At 37.8% G+C, this 17107-nt stretch overlaps 2 protein-coding genes and 1 long non-coding RNA gene across 13 annotated transcripts in view; all 3 read left to right on the top strand.

The window, feature by feature from the left end:
- The first annotated feature begins 340 nt into the window (after positions 1-340).
- LOC110951913 (uncharacterized) lies at positions 341-5388 on the top strand. Its single transcript, XM_051949193.1, has 5 exons — positions 341-1054; positions 1792-2124; positions 2266-2571; positions 2814-2967; positions 3059-5388. Exons 1-5 carry the CDS (start codon positions 1021-1023, stop codon positions 3231-3233), a joined length of 1002 nt encoding a protein of 333 aa, XP_051805153.1. The 5' UTR covers positions 341-1020; the 3' UTR covers positions 3234-5388.
- A 3830-nt stretch (positions 5389-9218) lies between these two features.
- Positions 9219-12767, top strand: LOC127534323 (uncharacterized). 2 transcript variants are annotated; one of them, XR_007942402.1, is made up of 4 exons: positions 9219-9419; positions 10070-10186; positions 12191-12245; positions 12545-12567. It is a non-coding gene; the product is annotated as an uncharacterized LOC127534323 (long non-coding RNA). The 2 variants fall into 2 exon arrangements; XR_007942403.1 differs by lacking the exon at positions 12191-12245 and having other exon boundaries at positions 12545-12767.
- Positions 12768-14403: 1636 nt separating this feature from the next.
- LOC110953910 (membrane cofactor protein-like) overlaps positions 14404-17107 on the top strand; it is a 29406-nt gene continuing 26702 nt past the window's right edge. The window contains exons 1-5 of one of the 10 annotated variants that reach the window (XM_051949185.1): positions 14404-14571; positions 14975-15069; positions 15231-15330; positions 15505-15578; positions 15673-15852. In XM_051949185.1, coding sequence (XP_051805145.1) covers positions 15012-15069; positions 15231-15330; positions 15505-15578; positions 15673-15852 — 412 coding nt within the window. In that variant the 5' untranslated portion in view covers positions 14404-14571; positions 14975-15011. Of the gene's footprint in view, positions 14665-14974; positions 15070-15230; positions 15331-15504; positions 15579-15672; positions 15853-17107 lie in introns of all 10 variants that reach the window. The other 9 variants (XM_051949192.1, XM_051949188.1, XM_051949186.1 and 6 more) reach the window with 9 other exon arrangements.

Below are 17107 nucleotides of genomic sequence, written 5' to 3' on the forward strand. Positions count from 1 at the left end.
ACAGGTGTTATAAGCTACATTACTAATCTGGTGACATCTAGTGGCTTTGTGGTAAACCAACATAAAAACTTCCAAGCACATCTGTATAAAACTGCCTATTCCATCTAACACCAATTGCTCAGTGTTTTGTATTGGTTTTACTTGTTTTAACTGTTTGTGTGTATTTTGTGTATGTATGTATATATATATATGTATATGTCTGTGTGGTGTCCTTGAGTGCCAAGAAAGGTGCCTTACAATAAAATTTATTATTACTATATGTCCAAGTCATCTTTTTGTTGTATTAGATGTGAAAAAAAGACAATCTGACAGTTGTTGATCCTCTGAAATGACAGTCAGAGCGAGTCAAACTAAGGTGTGTTGTCATTTTCAAAATTTACTTTAGAAAGTGACAAAAATCTGTAAATTTTAAGTGGCGTTTGCAATCATACAACCTGTAATCAGTATATGGCTTAAATTTCTGTGCTCAAAGGAAAACACCGAGTCAAAGCACAGATGTAGCCTGCGGCACCCACAGGAAGCTGCCATCACCACAGTCCACCTTTACAGCTTCCTGAGTGATGATTGTTGCTCTTAACATTTCACACATTCAATCAAAATGAAGACACTGTGTCTGACTTCATTTTTTCGTGGTGAGTGAGATGCGCTTTACAACTTCTACTAACAATCGGAATCATCTTTCTGTTTTGTGTAAGAATTCAACAAATTACAGTATATTCATTTAAGAAGACACTTGTTTGCAAAATTCTTCTTCAGCTACGTAAAGCTAATTGCTAAATGCAATTTCACTGCTACTCTGAATGTCAGTAATGGCTGGAAAGTTAACTGATTAAAACTTAAATTAGACATGTAATATTACAGATGCAACGATAAAAAAAAAAAAGAACGCTGTTGATGTAACCTGCTATTGTAACCTACAGAGCATCTACAGGAAGCTGCAGAGGTGGACTGTGGTGACTGCAGCTTCCTGAGTGCTGATTGTTGTTCTTTACCTGTCACACTGTGGCGTTTCTCATCAAAATGAGGGTACTCTGTCTGGTTTTGCTTTTTCATGGTGAGTAGACTGTAGTTTTCAATTTCTATTAACGATGATAAAAAAAATTGCTAAATATAAAATTCTCAATCTTTTTTTCCTGAAACAATAATAAATCGTTTCTGTTTGATTTAACTTTTGAGCAAATATCTATTTCAACACTCAGCTAACTGTCTGATATTACGTGTTTATTCTTGACTTCATGAATGAGTGAAAACTGAAAAGAGAAAATCTTTAATCCAATGTAAATAATCTGGAAATTCATGCTTAAGTAGCCATCACACACAGAAATACATTAGAAATATATTTTTGTTAATTTAATCTTTGACTCTTTTTTTTTATAGTAAAATATTTTGTAGACATAAATGTTAAAAATAAATTTATTTTCATGGTTTATTCTCAGATTATGGAATTGTTCTCTATTTGCGAAAATTCTATTTTAACATTTAAAACAAACATTTTTACGTATTAATATTCCTGACATGGAAATATTTGCTCTAAATGAGGGGGAAAAAAGGTAGGAAAGTCTTTTCAGGTGTAAAAGTTATTATCCACATGCATGCATGGGTTTTTCCTGAAGCTCACTTGCACTTTCAATTTAGATTAGGTTTTTGCATGACACCCATCGTTTTGCTTTTGTTTTTACTTTAACTAATAGTGCATATTGGGGAACAGTTCATGTTTGAATTGTTGACAGTCAACCGACCTAAAGCAATAATTTTCTAATTTCTAATAATTAGACTTCACTTGTCTTTCAGCAAGTCTTCAGCTTCAGTGTGACAAAGGAGACATCAGAGCACATATTGGAGGTGAATTCATCCTCATCTGCACGTATGATACAAACCAATTTCTCTACAGCAAAAAGTACTGGTGCCGAGGGGACTCCAGAAATACTTGTGAGATTTTGGTGGATTCAAAAAGTGCTGCCAAAACAAAAAACACACATAGAACTCAAATAATAGATGCAAGAACAAGAGGGTTGTTTGTGAAAGTGACAAATCTCCAGTTTGATGACAGTGGAGTGTACTGGGTTGGGATTGACAAAATCTATGCTGACATCATGACTTCAGTTTCCGTGGTTGTCACTCAAGGTAAGAATAAAGCAGACTCTTATAATGCATAGCTTGGAAAATGTCTGACAGTAACAGCAGCGTGTCTGAGCTGCATTTGGACATTTGCTGAATTCTGCCAAGCTGAATGATTTTAATATTTTCCTTCTTTCTTTGTGTCAGTTCCAGTGTCTAAACCCAGACTCTGGCCTTTGAGCTCTCTGGCAGACAGGTCGACATGTTGGGGGAAGTCAGTGACCGTACGCTGTGGTAGTGAAGGGGGCACTGGCATTCAATACGCCTGGTACCTCAAAGACATCCTGCTGTACCAGTCGTCAGACTTGAGCCTCCACTGCAGTTTAGTAGAAAAAGACAGTGAATATTACTGTGTTGCCAGCAATGACATTAACAGTGAGAAGAGTGATCTTGTCTCTGTCCAGGTTCTGTTGTCTGCAGACAGCAGCTGCATCTATGTGGTTAAGATTCAGGGTAAGAACAGACGCGCTTTAGTAATTTAGAAGGATGACTTCTATGAAGCCTGTGTTTGCAAGATTTTACTGATTCTTTCAAAATACTTTACAACGTGCACTATGAATTACAAAATAGGAAAAAATTCTTAATTATATTTTAGATACAAAAATATATACATTCAAAATCTGAAAAATCCTACTTATAGGAAGTGAGAATGTAATGAATGTAGTTGTAACGTCTTCTTTTTTTTTTATCATCAGGCCAACCCATTTACGATTGTGCAGACAGAATGAGCACAACCACAGTCCAACCAACACCTCTGTCTACCTGCCAACCCATCAAAACAGTCCACTCAGCCACAAGGAACCTGACTTTACCGATCAATCAGACTGATCACAATCCGTTTTTCCGAAGGTTAGACTATATGCTGCTTTTTACTCACTCTCATAGATGTAATATTAGAAGTGTTTATTGTCTGAAAATGTGTAACGTCTTTGTTTTTCAGGACATGGTGCGGGCTGCCACTCTGGTATTCATTGCTGCGCTGGAGTTCTTTTGCATCCCTGCTGATAATTCTGTCTGCAGTTCTTCAGTGTATAAAAACAAGACACAGAAAACGTGTCAAGAGGAGAAAGAAAGTTCGTTTCAGGCAACATCGTCATCTGGCTCAGAGACGTTAGTTCACAGTGGCGGTTCTTTGGAAGCCATCAGCCTCTGTAATGCTGGTTTTGTGGTTGTTTTTGGTCAGGGTGCTTTGATAAAAGGTGATTATTCTCAGCTGTGGTGAGAGTGAACTGTGGTCAAAAGAGGGTCTAATATGTAATTACAGTATGAATATTGCGCAACGCATGGGTTGTTGGCTTTGCTTCAACTTTTCACAACCTCCTGGCGAAATCATGAATATATGTTAAATCATGTTCCTATTCCTAAGTTTAAATCAATACAGTAGCATGTTGATCTATCTATTTTCTCATATTAATGTTTGAGGGGTAGAGTGGAACTCAAAAAGTCATTGTTTTTTGGTGATATTTTATTTGACACTCAAAATGTCCACTCACAGAATATTACCATCATCACTGAATACAGAACTAATGACCAGAGGCCTGTTTTTGTTGCTGAAGTCTCACACAGTGCAAGTCTTTTTAGTTCCACACTCCTGATAAGTTATTTGATAATGTGTCAGTGTCAGAGATGTTCTGTTTAATCTACACAGTAATTTCTCTTTCTATTTTAGTGGCGATGCTTCATGAGATTACCTAACATTAAACAGTTTATGTTTCATCATGCAACTTTAGCATTTATCTGTGTAAGCATTTATGTAATCTGTTTTTAAAAAAAATAATTTTCTGTGTAGGACATAAACGGTTGAGTGTTTCTAAAAACTTGTGTGCAGGTGTATTGATGGCGCACAAATGTGATCTTTGCCTCATTGTGTGCATTAACCAGTCGTCTTTTTGGGGACTATGAAGACAGGAAAATGGCACAAAGGTATGAATTGTATGTGTATATGATAATTAACAACCACGCTATCATGAGATGTCATGTCTGCAATGGAGGACTTTGTTTAGTGGGCAGTAAGATGACCCCAGTGGACGCACTCTGGGAGGGTGGAAATAGATAAAGCTAGTGTTCTTCAGGGGGCAGCACAGTGGCTTGGTGGTTAGCACTTTTGTCTTGCAGCTAGAAGATCCCCGGTTTGTGTCCCGGCCTCCCTGGGATCTCTCTTCCCTGTGCATGTGTGGGTTTTTTCAGGGTAGTCTGGCTTCCTCCCACAGTCCAAAAACATGCTCAGGTTAATTGGTGACTCCAAATTGTCCATAGGTGTGATTGTTTGTCTGTCTGTATAGCCCTGTGATAGACTAGCGACCTGTCCAGGTTTCCCCTGCCTTCACCCTAAGTCAGCTGGGATAGTCTCCAGCCCCTCTATGACCCTAATGAGGATTAAACGGTCGCTCAAAAACGTTCATCATGTCTTCTTGTTGATATTTTAGCTTCTGATTCTTTTGTTCAGCTATTAGGTGAATAGATATAGATGTTAAATACCTTACTTGAGGAAGGCGAGAGTGTTCGCCAGAACTGTCAAGTAAGGTATTTAGCATCTGTGTCTGTTCACCTAATGTCTGAACAAAAGAATCAGAAACTAAAGGATTAAGCGGTGTGTAGATAATGGATGAATGGATAGTGCTCTTCACAGGATCAGAAGGACAGACGAGGAGCCAAAAAACTAATTTAATAATGTGAATTTTGTCTTGCTTCATGACCAATGAAACACAGACACTCTTCTCTTTGTATTTGTTTACCATCTGGAAATATCCATAGCCTTTTATACAGTGTTTATTTCACATTTTTGTGGTATTCTCACTGACAATACATGAACTGTTTTTTTCTCTCTAATGGAGGACAACATGTTAAAATGTGACCTAGCTTATAAAGTCGTGAGTAAATGCACCTAAATTAGGCTTATTCACATTTTAATTGGCATATTACACTTAATATTCCTGTATTAAGTGTAGTGTTAAGCATTATATGGCATCAAGACTAAATGCATTTCAGTTAGTTTTTGTTGTTTTGTTGGTGTTTTTCAGAGCATTTTTACTGATTGAAGAAAAACATGTTCCTGATGGTTGTGTAGTTTTTGTAGTTGTTCAGTCTCATGGGAGTGTCAGGAAACGTACTGTCTCTTAAAGATCTTCATTTACCTACTTTATGTATATAGTTGTATTTTTGCATTTAAGATTAAATTCTATCCCATAAATTATTTTGGAAAAGTCAAATTGGATAAGCTTTCTTTTATCCTTCCATTTTGTTAAATGGGTATGCAGTTTCTACCGTGTCTGTTTTCACTTGGTAGGCTTTTTGAGCTCTGTTTAAAGGAACTTTGGTAATCAGTCACGCATACAGGACTTCCTTTAATTATATAGCAAGTCTAATGTTAAAGAGTGAATTAAAATAATGAAACTTGCATTATATTCTAGAGAAACTGAGTCGAAGGTCACATGTTGAGAAATGACCAATAATGAAGACATTATAATAAGAAACTGCAGCATTCAACAGATGTATGCTGCATTAGTAAGACAGTGACATCTAGTGGCTTTGTGGTAAACCAACATAAAGAGGATTTCTGATTGAAGATGACCTATGAAACCGAGTGGCATGTATTCAGTTATTTGCAAAATATGTCCAAACCATAGAAACACATTTGATATTTTATTGCATTCAGAAGGTGTTACCCAAACACCCACATGTCTGTCATAATAGAAGAAGGAAGAAAGCTGCTTGGGAAAGTGACAAATATCCAGTTTGATGACAGTGTAGTGTACTGGGTTGGCATTGACTAAATGTATGCTGACATCATTATGGCAGTATCAGCAACACAAACGGTGCCTATAAAAAATACTTGCTCTACTTGGAAGATTTCCCTTTTTATTGCTTTTCAACACTGAATCATATCACTTAATTCAAGTTGGTATTTTGACACAATTTACCAAAGGAACTCTTTCATGTCATGTGAAAACAAGACGTAATGCCAATTAATTAAAACGAATCGAATGTAAAGCAGTAGACTGCATAAGTATTCGAGCCATTTAAGTCACTATTTAGTAGATGCACCTTTCCCAAAACATATACCTTGTTGTCTTTAAACCATTTCTAGGTAGTTTTGCCTGCATGCCCCAAGTAATTGTCTTGCTGGTAAAAAATTATTTTCCCAAGTCACACAGGGTTGATCTATACTTTTCTGCGTTCATTTTTACCCTCTACTTTTACAACCCCCTGCAGGGCTGCTGTCGAGAAGCATCCCCACATAACCCTAACCCTAACCCACGGTGGACATGGTGTGCTTTCATGGCATCTAATCTGGTGGACAAAAAGCTCCAATTTGATCTCATTAGACCAAAGAATATCTTTAAAGTTGATTTCACATTCCTTCACATTCCTTCACATGCTTTCTGGAGAAATAAAGACATTTACTGACTTATTTTTAAACTACGTCTTTCTGTGCCACTCTCTCATAAGGTTTTGACGGGTGAAGAACAGGCAACGGTTGCAGTATGCACAGTCTCTCCCATCTCAGTCACTAAAGTATATACTTTCTTCAGAGGAGTCATAGGGGTCTTGGTGGCCTCCCCCAGTAGTCGGTATCTAATTTTTGAGGACAGCATGCTCTAGGCAGATTTACACACGCCTCATATTCCTTCCATTTCTGCCTGATAGATTTAACTGTACTCCAAGAGATATTCAATGAATTGGAAATTCTCTCGTATCCATTTCCTGGGTTGCGCTTTTTCATAAACTTTTTACAGAGTTGCTTGGAGTGTTGATTTGCTTTTACAGTGTAGTTATACTCAGGAGTACTGATTCACCAGTGATTGGATTGTTAGATAAAGGTGTTCTTGTACCACAGCTGCTTGATATGTATTCACTATCCTCAGATGATCTAAATTTCACTAACTGTGCTGCTTCTATTACTAATTGAACATTTTATATGTTGAATTAATTAACATTAATCTGTTGACATCTGCTCTCACTTTCATATGAAATAGTCTTTTTTTGTAAATTCTTGTAAAGTTGCCAAATGAAATTAATCATGATTCATTTCAGAAAAGTAAATTTCCATTACTATTGGCATGAGCAGTGAGAACATGGATCTACTTTCTTTCCAGGTTCTGTTGCTGGCAGACAGTAGCTGTATCTATGTTTCCGTTAAGAGTCAGCAACTGAAAATGTCAAGCCAGTTTGGGTGTGGTTCTGTTTCCTCAGTGCCTGTAACTTCTGTTTTTCTTAAATTTCAGAAATGATAATGAACACATTGTGTCATGGTATATGAGCTGTTCCATTACATCATTTCCTCGCTTGCTGCTAAAAAAAAGAGCTGTCATGAAGGTGTGATAGAGCGTTACATTATTCACACCCTCCTCTACAGTAATGGCGATGGAATTGATCTTTAGACATTGCAAATTTTGACATTGGAAATTATTTATATAATATATATATATATATATATATATATATAATATTTTTTATTTTGTTATATTATGTTTTCATAATGGCCATATATGTGTGTGTAAGAATATTTCTTACACAATCTTTTTGTATAGTTTCATACTTTAGTGACTCCAAGTGGCCATAATAAACATGACACTCTATACTCACTCTTTCCTTCTTCCTCTTTGCAGATCAGTCCAAGGTTAAGATACAGTGTGACAATTTCAACTGGATTTCTATGGAGGTATTTCAGGTGCAAAATGTTTGAGCACCTGTAACATTGAATTTGTATGTGTACATTGAATTTGTATGTGTATCAGCAAATCTGATTTCCCACGCTCTATGAGTTGTGTACTTGTAAAATAATTTTTTGTATGTGTCGATTTTTTTTTCTTCCCACAAATACAACACAAAAATACACATTCACAAATCGTAATTACAGGTGCACAAATCATATTTACAGGTGCACAAATCATATTTATAGGTGTACAAATCCTTCTCTACAAGTCACATATTTCAACACTGACACGCTCACATTTTGCACCTATTGTTGCAGCACACTAAGTGCAAAACACACTTGTGCACCTGTATTGTAAGAAGTGAAGTTGAGGTGAGAATTTTAATATGTGCAAATCTGAATGTGAACTTGTGCAATAAGTATGTGAAATAATTTACCACCAAAATACACAAATTGCTACTTACAACCACTCGAATCCTCCCCACGAGTCACACATTCTCTGTTTTCTACAGGTGCAAATCCGAAATGTACAGGTGCAAATCAGAAATCGTACTTCCGGTCCCGCTGAGATATTTGGTGCAAAACTACAAAACGATCCGATCTGTGTATAAATTCTATGCTCTGAGATTGACAGACTTTTCGGCCAGTCAGGGAGACGCTTTGCCCGCCCAGCCAATCAGAGGTTTTTATTCCGTCTGAGGTCGCTTTACCGACTTCCGGGTGTGGAATTTCACGATGGAGAGAGTGTAGGCCAGGGGTCGGCAAGTAGATGTGGCTTCGGGCCAAAATGTTTGTAAACAATCGAACAGCGGGCCAACCTGCGGGCGGGTGCGCTCCGATTCCGCCAGCGGCGGGGCTGGCGATACCGCGAGCAGCGGAGCGTCTACAGCTGATCGCCGCTGCTTGGGACACACGTCTCTGATCACAGATGTATTGAAAATGACTCCCGAGACACACACATGTTTTGCACACACTGTTGCTCAGTGAAATCTGACTGGTACAACCGTGTCCGACCAGTAGTGCAAACGCGGAAATGCCCGGCAGCAGCCGACAACACGAGTTTCGTGTTGCGGTGACGGACCGGCTTGGCTCCATGCCAAATCAAATTTTCAAAATCATCTGGTGGGCCAGATATTATTCCTGACGGGCCAGTTTTGGCCCGCGGGCCGCCAGTCGCCAACCACTGGTATAGGCTTTGATTTCAATATAGTAAGAGGAATGGATAAGTTATTTGAGTCATTGGGAAATGCGCATTATAGAGATTAGAGCAGACCAGCCGTCCAAAACAAGAACTGCCTACACTCTCTCCATCGTGAAATTCCACAACCGGAAGTCGGTAAAGCGACCTCAGACGGAATAAAAACCTCTGATTGGCTGGGCGGGGAAAGCGTCTCCCTGACTGGCCGAAAAGTCTGTCAATCTCAGAGCATAGAATTTATACACAGATCGGATCGTTTTGTAGTTTTGCACCAAATATCTCAGCGGGACCGGAAGTACGATTTCTGATTTGCACCTGTAGATTTCGGATTTGCACCTGTACATTTCGGATTTGCACCTGTAGATTTTGGATTTGCACCTGTAGATTTTGGATTTGCACCTGTAGAAAACAGAGAATGTGTGACTCGTGGGGAGGATTTGAGTGGTTGTAAGTAGCAATTTGTGTATTTTGGTGGTAAATTATTTCACATACTTATTGCACAAGTTCACATTCAGATTTGCACATATTAAAATTCTCACCTCAACTTCACTTCTTACAATACAGGTGCACAAGTATGTTTTGCACTTAGTGTGCTGCAACAATAGGTGCAAAATGTGAGCGTGTCAGTGTTGAAATATGTGACTTGTAGAGAAGGATTTGTACACCTGTAAATATGATTTGTGCACCTGTAAATATGATTTGTGCACCTGTAGTTACGATTTGTGAATGTGTATTTTTGTGTTGTATTTGTGGGAAGAAAAAAAATCGACACATACAAAAAATTATTTTACAAGTACACAACTCATAGAGCGTGGGAAATCAGATTTGCTGATACACATACAAATTCAATGTACACATACAAATTCAATGTACACAACTACAAATTCGATGTTACAGGTGCTCAAACATTTTGCACCTGAAATACCTCCATAGATTTCTCTCACCCTGAAATAATCTATTGAAAATTATAAACATGAACTTCTGTGCACTGATGAGGTCTGCGCTGTTTTTTGGCTGCTGTGAAATCTTTTGCACAAAGCACAAGTTGAAAAAAGAATGGCATTGCAATGTCTTCTGTTTTTTTTTTTTGTCATCAGGCCAACCCATTTATGACTGTGCCAACAGGAGGCGCATAACCACAGTCCAACCACCACCTCTGTGTACCTAGCCACCATCAGAATCCGCTCTGACACAGGAAACCTGTCTTTCAACAGGTTAAACTACATGCTGCTTTTTACCATCTCCCATGGAAATAATATAAAAGGAGAGCCTGTCAAATGTCTGTTTTTCGGCACACAGAGTGCCACTGTGTTATACGTTGCTAAGCTAGAGTTCATTTGCTTCTTTACTGATAATTCTGTGCACGATTCACAAATGTACAGGAACAATATGCAGAAGAGGCAGAAGAAGGTTTATTTCAGGCAGATTCGTCATTTAGCTCAGTGACCTGTATTTTATAGATGTGGTTCTCTGGAAAGTTATCAGCCTCTGTGATGCTGGTTTTATGGTTTTATTGCTGTTCGAGATTCTCTGATAACATGTGAGGATGTGCAACAAATATGCGTCAGCTTGTTAGTCAGGATGTCTCATGCAGTTATTAACAAAGGATAGGTTTCCAAAATACTCTCACATACAAGTCTGTCCAGATCCTTTATCGCTTTACCAGACTGTCCTCTGTCACTTCATGATTGCTCAAATGTTCAATACACTTACATGAAAATATTCTAATAAAGTGAAGTACGACCAAACCCTTTAAAATGCCGATGATGATGATGATCGTGACCAATGAAGATAATAGAAACTAGCCGTTGCTTACTGATGCCCTGTAAAGATTCCTACTTTGCCACAATGTGAATGTCATCAAATTTAGTGAATACATTAGGCTGTTTGCATTTTCATTCTATTCTCAGATGTAACGTAATAAGACATGGCATCATTTTAAAAAAAAGGGGGTGCGTCTAATGCCCTAAACTTTTCCCCAGGTCATCTCCATATTTGAATCACTTAAATCATAGCAAGAAACACACTGCTGTCGCCGTCTTGTGTTGATGAGTGTAAACTGATGTCGGTAAAGTCTGGAAATTTTTTGAGGAGTGATTCAGGTGTGTGGACTTTACAACAAGGTTAGTTATTAAAGGATATAAAGAAATGCAAATACCTCACCCACATATCTGGAAACTAATCTCTTTCACAGACAGTGAGTCAATAGGGAAATGCTTTCTGGCCCGGAAATATGTTATCTATTAAAATGTAAAGAGTTGGCAGAAAAGCGGGGATGGATTCTCTCCAAATGCAGACTTGGTGAGCACAGTCAGGCCATTAAGAAAGGCTGACACAAGAAGTCAAGGCTGCAAAAGTAGAAAGAGTCTGCACACTGCATGACAGGCGAGGTAGAGACAGAGGTACACCTTATTGAATATGACAACTATCTTGACATAGTTTATTACACATAATGCACAGAAACCCGACATACAATTTTACTCATTGTCCTCAGTCCTCTTTCAATGGCTTATTGCTTCTTTTTTTGGAACTACACTATCCTTGATGCTTTATCAGTAGTAAACATGATGTTCATGCTTATATTGAATTGTGAAATTGTGAATTATGCCCCATTAGAAGCTTTAAAGCACCCATAAAATTCTTGAAATGAGAACTGCAGTGGTTTTGGGTCTTGGTCCAGGCTAATCTGTATCTATCTTTAAGATCAAAGGCTGAAAATCTCACATTCAGTACTTTCCCATTGTAGAAAACCGTGGGTCTTACAGATTTTGTCAGATTTTATTTCAGAATAATCAAATTTTAATTTCATTTAATATTTCAAATTCAGCGCTGTTTCTTTGTCATGAAATTTTCTGAGCTAACATAAATAAGGAAGTCACTGTTTTTGTAACCTTGTTTTTTGAAACCGGAAAACCAGCAGTGAGGACCATGACCTCAGTTTCCTTCCTCGTATTGGCCCAGCCTGGGTTTGGTCCATTCCATTACACTCTATTAAGGCTTTCCATGATGGTCTGCATTGTTGCCATTAAAATATAGAAAATTGTTACTGACCACCATACACCTCGAGCATGTATGATTTAAAGAATGTATGATTTAAAGAAGTCTTTCTAGAAAATAAGTGACAGCCTTCACTGTAAACAGATATGCCATCTTCAAAGGAACTGTGGTTTCCTTTCGGCCTTTGGCAGGATACTAATGTCTGGTGCTCTTCACTGCAGGATAGGAGCCACAGATTAATTCTGCATGCAGATTTGCTCAAGCCCCTTATAAACTGTAAGGAAAAAAAATACACAACACAGCTCATAAAAAGGCTTTTCTTGATTTTGCTTTTTTTTTTTTTATTGCTGTGGTTATAAAAGTTATAGAAGATCAATTATGATTAGAAGCAGAATTATTTGTACAACTTAAAAATATAGCTATTTTTTGCCATTAAACAAAGTAATGTATGCATGATATGCTTAATAATGAGAGCTCATTGTAGCCCTTGTTATAATTTGGAAGGTTTTAGTTAAGGACCACAGACTGCAGGACAAACTGCGTCACTGATAGGCTTCCTGTGTGTCCGTCAACAGGGCGCATACGTCGAGAGGCAACACACTGTGCTTCTGTGTAAGTTCAAATCTAATCATTTATCAAACTGCACAACCGGAACTAACAGAAAGTCCTCTTGAACAGTGTCATGCAGCACTGAAATACCTCTACCCACTCGGTGCTCCAGCCTAGTTTTGCTCGGCAGATTTATCCTGCTTTAATGTCTTATCAGCAGATTCCTGCACTCAGCTGAGCAGAAGTCACTCCACCCTTCAGGCCTGCTGACATAAGTTCTGTTTAAATTGCTGTTTACAGCGTTAGTTTCAATGTGACATTATAAGCCACAGCCTGTTTTAGTAAATGAAAAGGAGCAGCATGCGTGACGCACTTGGACCGACTCCATACTGTAAAAAAAAAAAACACAAAGTTTTTTTTTAACAATTTCCAGTTCATTTTAATAAGTTGTATATAATATCTGGTAAAATTACAGCAAAAATTAAATGCTAAGGCCAAAACTCAAAACTGTAAAGACATTACTGGTCCTTCCAACTTTTACAATGTTTTACTATAAAAAGACACTTAAAAAAATCTTTTTTTATAGTATTTAAATTGGCAAAAACAAACAAAAAAAAGTAATTAAAGGATGAAAAATGGTGCCAAATTGTAACTATATATATATATATATATATATATATATATTTCTTTTTCAATTTTTCATTACATTTTTCCTGTTTAAATAGCATTTAATATCTGGTAAAATCCCAGAAAAAAAATTATTTGCATGCTGACTATAAAAAATAATTTTTAAAAAAGTAGCATTTTACATTTCCACAATGTGTAGTCGTCAGACTGCTTTCCTGTAGTCAAATCAGCTAAACGCACCATGCATTTTTCTCTTGGACCCTTGCTGCCAGATTTTTTGCAGTTTTTATTTATTTATTTATTTCACAATATGTTATTGTCTGCAGTTCAGTGTTCAGACATGTTTGTTTCAACTCCTGTTGTCTCAGTCAAAGTCCCATGATCACTTAATTAAACCCCATCTCTGTGTCTTCAAAAGCTACAGTTAAAAAAAAAAAACCCTGCTGTTTAGACCAGTGGTTTTCAACGTGGGGGGTTGCGAGATAGTTGTGAAGAAAAGTATAAACCTAGTGTGTGTAATACTTTCATTAATTCTATTTATTATTTTTAGCACAGGGAAATAAGAGGAATAAGCAGCATGACGTTCACAATGGAGGATGTCAGGGGAAACACGCTGCCTCTTTTGAGCTAAGCTGTGCACAAAGAGGATAAAGGACGTTTATAAGAAACCTGCACACTCTGACCAGCAACCGATGCTTGATTTCCAGCAACAGAGTTCATGAGGTTGTCAGTGCTGCTTGTAAGAATGTTGTCCCAGTCTTCATAAAAGGCTTGATAAAGTTGGCAGACATATTGGGGGACAGAATCATGTTGTCAGACACATCGATCCATTTTCATTTCTTGTCTTTCTCTTTTTATTTGTGGTTTTGCGTCATTTGAATGAAGCTGAATTTTAAGGTGGCTTTTTGTAGTCTTCGATCAAAGTCGTGTCTGTGTACTGGTCACAGACACACCAGACGGGGTGTTGATTAACTCAGTAGTGGAGAATTTGTCTTCAGTTGAGCAACTCAGAAACATTTCATTCACATTTGGGTCAGTTTAACCATTTTTTAACTCAGCAATAGAAACGATAGGTAAGATTTTCTCCAAGTAGGTTAAAAAGACCATTTACGTTCTGCGTTGATATTTGTGTTTAGCGTAGTTTAATGTGGCGGCTGATTTATATATTGCATCACCTGTGTCAGTGACCCCTACCTTAGAACTGATTTTATTGACTGTATTTGTAAGGCTCAAAGTGCACATGCACATGAATTTCTGACTGAACACCAAACAGAAACACAGACACAAACCAAAAAAAATCGTTGTAGTCCTGTTGTGCTTAAGGACGCAGCTATAGTCAGTTGCTATCTATCACATGGGAATACTATAGAGCAGTGGCTTCACTGAAGAAGAATTCTAGCTCAAGATTAGCAGCAGATGTCTTAAGGTTGGTCACCTGAAACTCTGACAGCATCATCAACAGAGAAACACAAAGTAGGTTCCATCAGAGCCCTAATCTTCCAACAAGCTTCAGGGCATTGTGAGTTAAATGTCTCAGTGTCAGGGGCAACTAATCTGATGACTGACATGTTGAAATGTTGAAAACCACTGGTCAGGTCTGAACCTCATTGCTTTGTTCTGTAGGTAACTGTTTTGCGTGCTTACCTTCAACATCCGGTTTGGTTTTACCAGAACTGAATAGAGACGAATAATCGTATATGTATTGTCAGACTGTTGTCTACCACTCATACCGAGTTTGCTTGAATGGACTCATCGCTGGCATCAACTATTTTAACCAAGTTAAATGTCTGATTGTCTGACTTACATTTGATTTGGTCTTTTCCAAAAAGGCCTCATTGGCTTCAGTCAGACTGACCAGATTCTGTCATGGGTGTCATAGCCTTCCTTCCACTGAGTTGTCTTGGCCTTCTCATTGCTTCTCAAGGTGACTACACTGTTGGAGAATAAATTTGACTTAAAAATGCTGTTAATGACAAATGTTGTAGGCGACTGTATCTGCTGACAAAACTGTTCACTTAGTTGTACATAACATTGTCCAGTAATTTGTAAGGAGGGAACCTAATTGTCAGAGTTTTCTTGTTTCAGGAAAGAACTGTGGCTCACCTGGAGTAGTGGATAATGGAGAGACTGACTACCCTAATGGAGCACTGTTTGGTGACAAAGCTGTGATCACTTGTAATGAAGGGTTTGTATGAAATGAATGATTTATGTTCAGAGATTTAATTTTTAAATACTGATTGAGAGTCACATATTTAAACGAAAATCTTGTCTCCCATAACATTTCCATATAAAAATACACGAAAATGATTTCATTCGAAGTGGATGTTCAGTGTTGTCATGTTTTTCTCCTCTTAACTAGTTATATATTGGTTGGTAAGAGAGAGATCACCTGTGGAGACCAAGGTTGGATGGACAGGTTACCTGTATGTGAAGGTTGGTAATCTTTGTGTGTTCATACGTGGCTTATACATACATAATTAAATGGGCACTGTCTGTTTTTATTTTTTGTTTTCTTTTTTTCCTGCAGTGTTGAAATGTGATCCTCCAGCTGACATTGCAGATGGCAAATTCAGTCCAAACAAAGAGTCCTATGAATACCGTGAAGTTGTACAGTACAGCTGTAGAAATGACTATACGCTCCATGGATCAAAATCATTATCATGTTCTGAGAATGGAACATTCACACCTGCTCCTCCAACATGTACCAGTAAGCTTTTTAAACTATTTTTCCATCCCAACTTTCTTAGTTCTTTTTTTTTTTTGATCAATGTCTTTTTATTTTTTTCAACAATTAAAGGAACAAATAAACAAACATACAAACAAAACCCCACCCCGCTATACCGGATCTAGAGAAAAACTACACAATTGAAAATATATTTTAAAAAAAATAAAAAATAAAATAAAATATACATTAGGGCTGCAGCTAACGATCATGTTGGTAATTGATCAATCTATTGAATACTAGTTTATCAATCGAGTAATCGGTCAATTACATAAAGTGTGTAAATATGACACCTCTGACAAAATTTGAACTGTACGAAGCCCCAAATATGCCATTACAGACCCCGTGGATGGGGTAAATTTACAAATAAACACCCCTCCCCTGGGACACTCAGTTCGTGCATGACTCCCAAACTGCTTTTTTCTGATCGCCACTCATATAAAACCCCCTTAGAACTGCAAACTTGCCCCAGAGTGGGTGTCTCCACCAACAACTTATCACCGACCATCGAATTAGCTGACGGTCATTTCAACAATCAATCAATCTTGAATAATTGATTAATTGTTTCAGCCCCAATATATATTACACATGTGAAATCATGTTAGCCTGTCAGCAGACACATTTTCAAAGTAGGACAGAAATGGCAGCCACTGATCATAAAATTTTCCAATTGAACCCTTTGTCAAGTATCTGATCTTTTCTAAATGTAAATGGCTCATCACCTCCTTCATCCAATGACCATAAGTTGGTGGACATGAATCTTTCCATTTAAACAAAATGAGTCTTCGTGCTAACAATGAGCAAAAAGCAATCATATCTCTTTGATGCCTGTCTAAGGGGGTATTTACAGGAACCACCCCAAACAAGGCAATCAGAGGGGAAGAGTCCACCAACGTTCCACAAATGTCAGAGAAGGTGTCAAAAATTGCTTGCCAGTATTCACACAGTTTTGGACATGTCCAGAATGTATGTAGAAGGGTGGCAGGTATCTGTTTACAGCGGTCACATGAAGGATCCAGGTCCGGCTCGATCCTGAACAGCTTGTCTTTAGACCAGTGCAAACGATGGACCACTTTAAACTGAACCACAGTGTGTCTGACTGAAATCGAAGAAGAGTGAATATTCTTGATTATCTTTTCCCAGTCTGTATCTGATATCAGTTCCTCCAGGTCGGTTTCCCACTTCCCCTTAAGCTCATCTGGGTTGGTTTCATGATATGAAGCAAACAGAGAATAGAGCT

This window comes from Acanthochromis polyacanthus, chromosome 6, assembly GCF_021347895.1.
Source record: "Acanthochromis polyacanthus isolate Apoly-LR-REF ecotype Palm Island chromosome 6, KAUST_Apoly_ChrSc, whole genome shotgun sequence".
Classification (NCBI taxonomy): domain Eukaryota; kingdom Metazoa; phylum Chordata; class Actinopteri; family Pomacentridae; genus Acanthochromis; species Acanthochromis polyacanthus.

Bases quoted from the DNA above. Each gene is read 5' to 3' on its own strand.
- LOC110951913 (XM_051949193.1), top strand. From the start codon at position 1,021: ATGAGGGTACTCTGTCTGGTTTTGCTTTTTCATG. The intron at 2,572-2,813 runs GTAAGAACAGAC...TTTTATCATCAG, and splicing joins CTATGTGGTTAAGATTCAGG to GCCAACCCATTTACGATTGT. The intron at 2,968-3,058 runs GTTAGACTATAT...TTTGTTTTTCAG, and splicing joins CACAATCCGTTTTTCCGAAG to GACATGGTGCGGGCTGCCAC.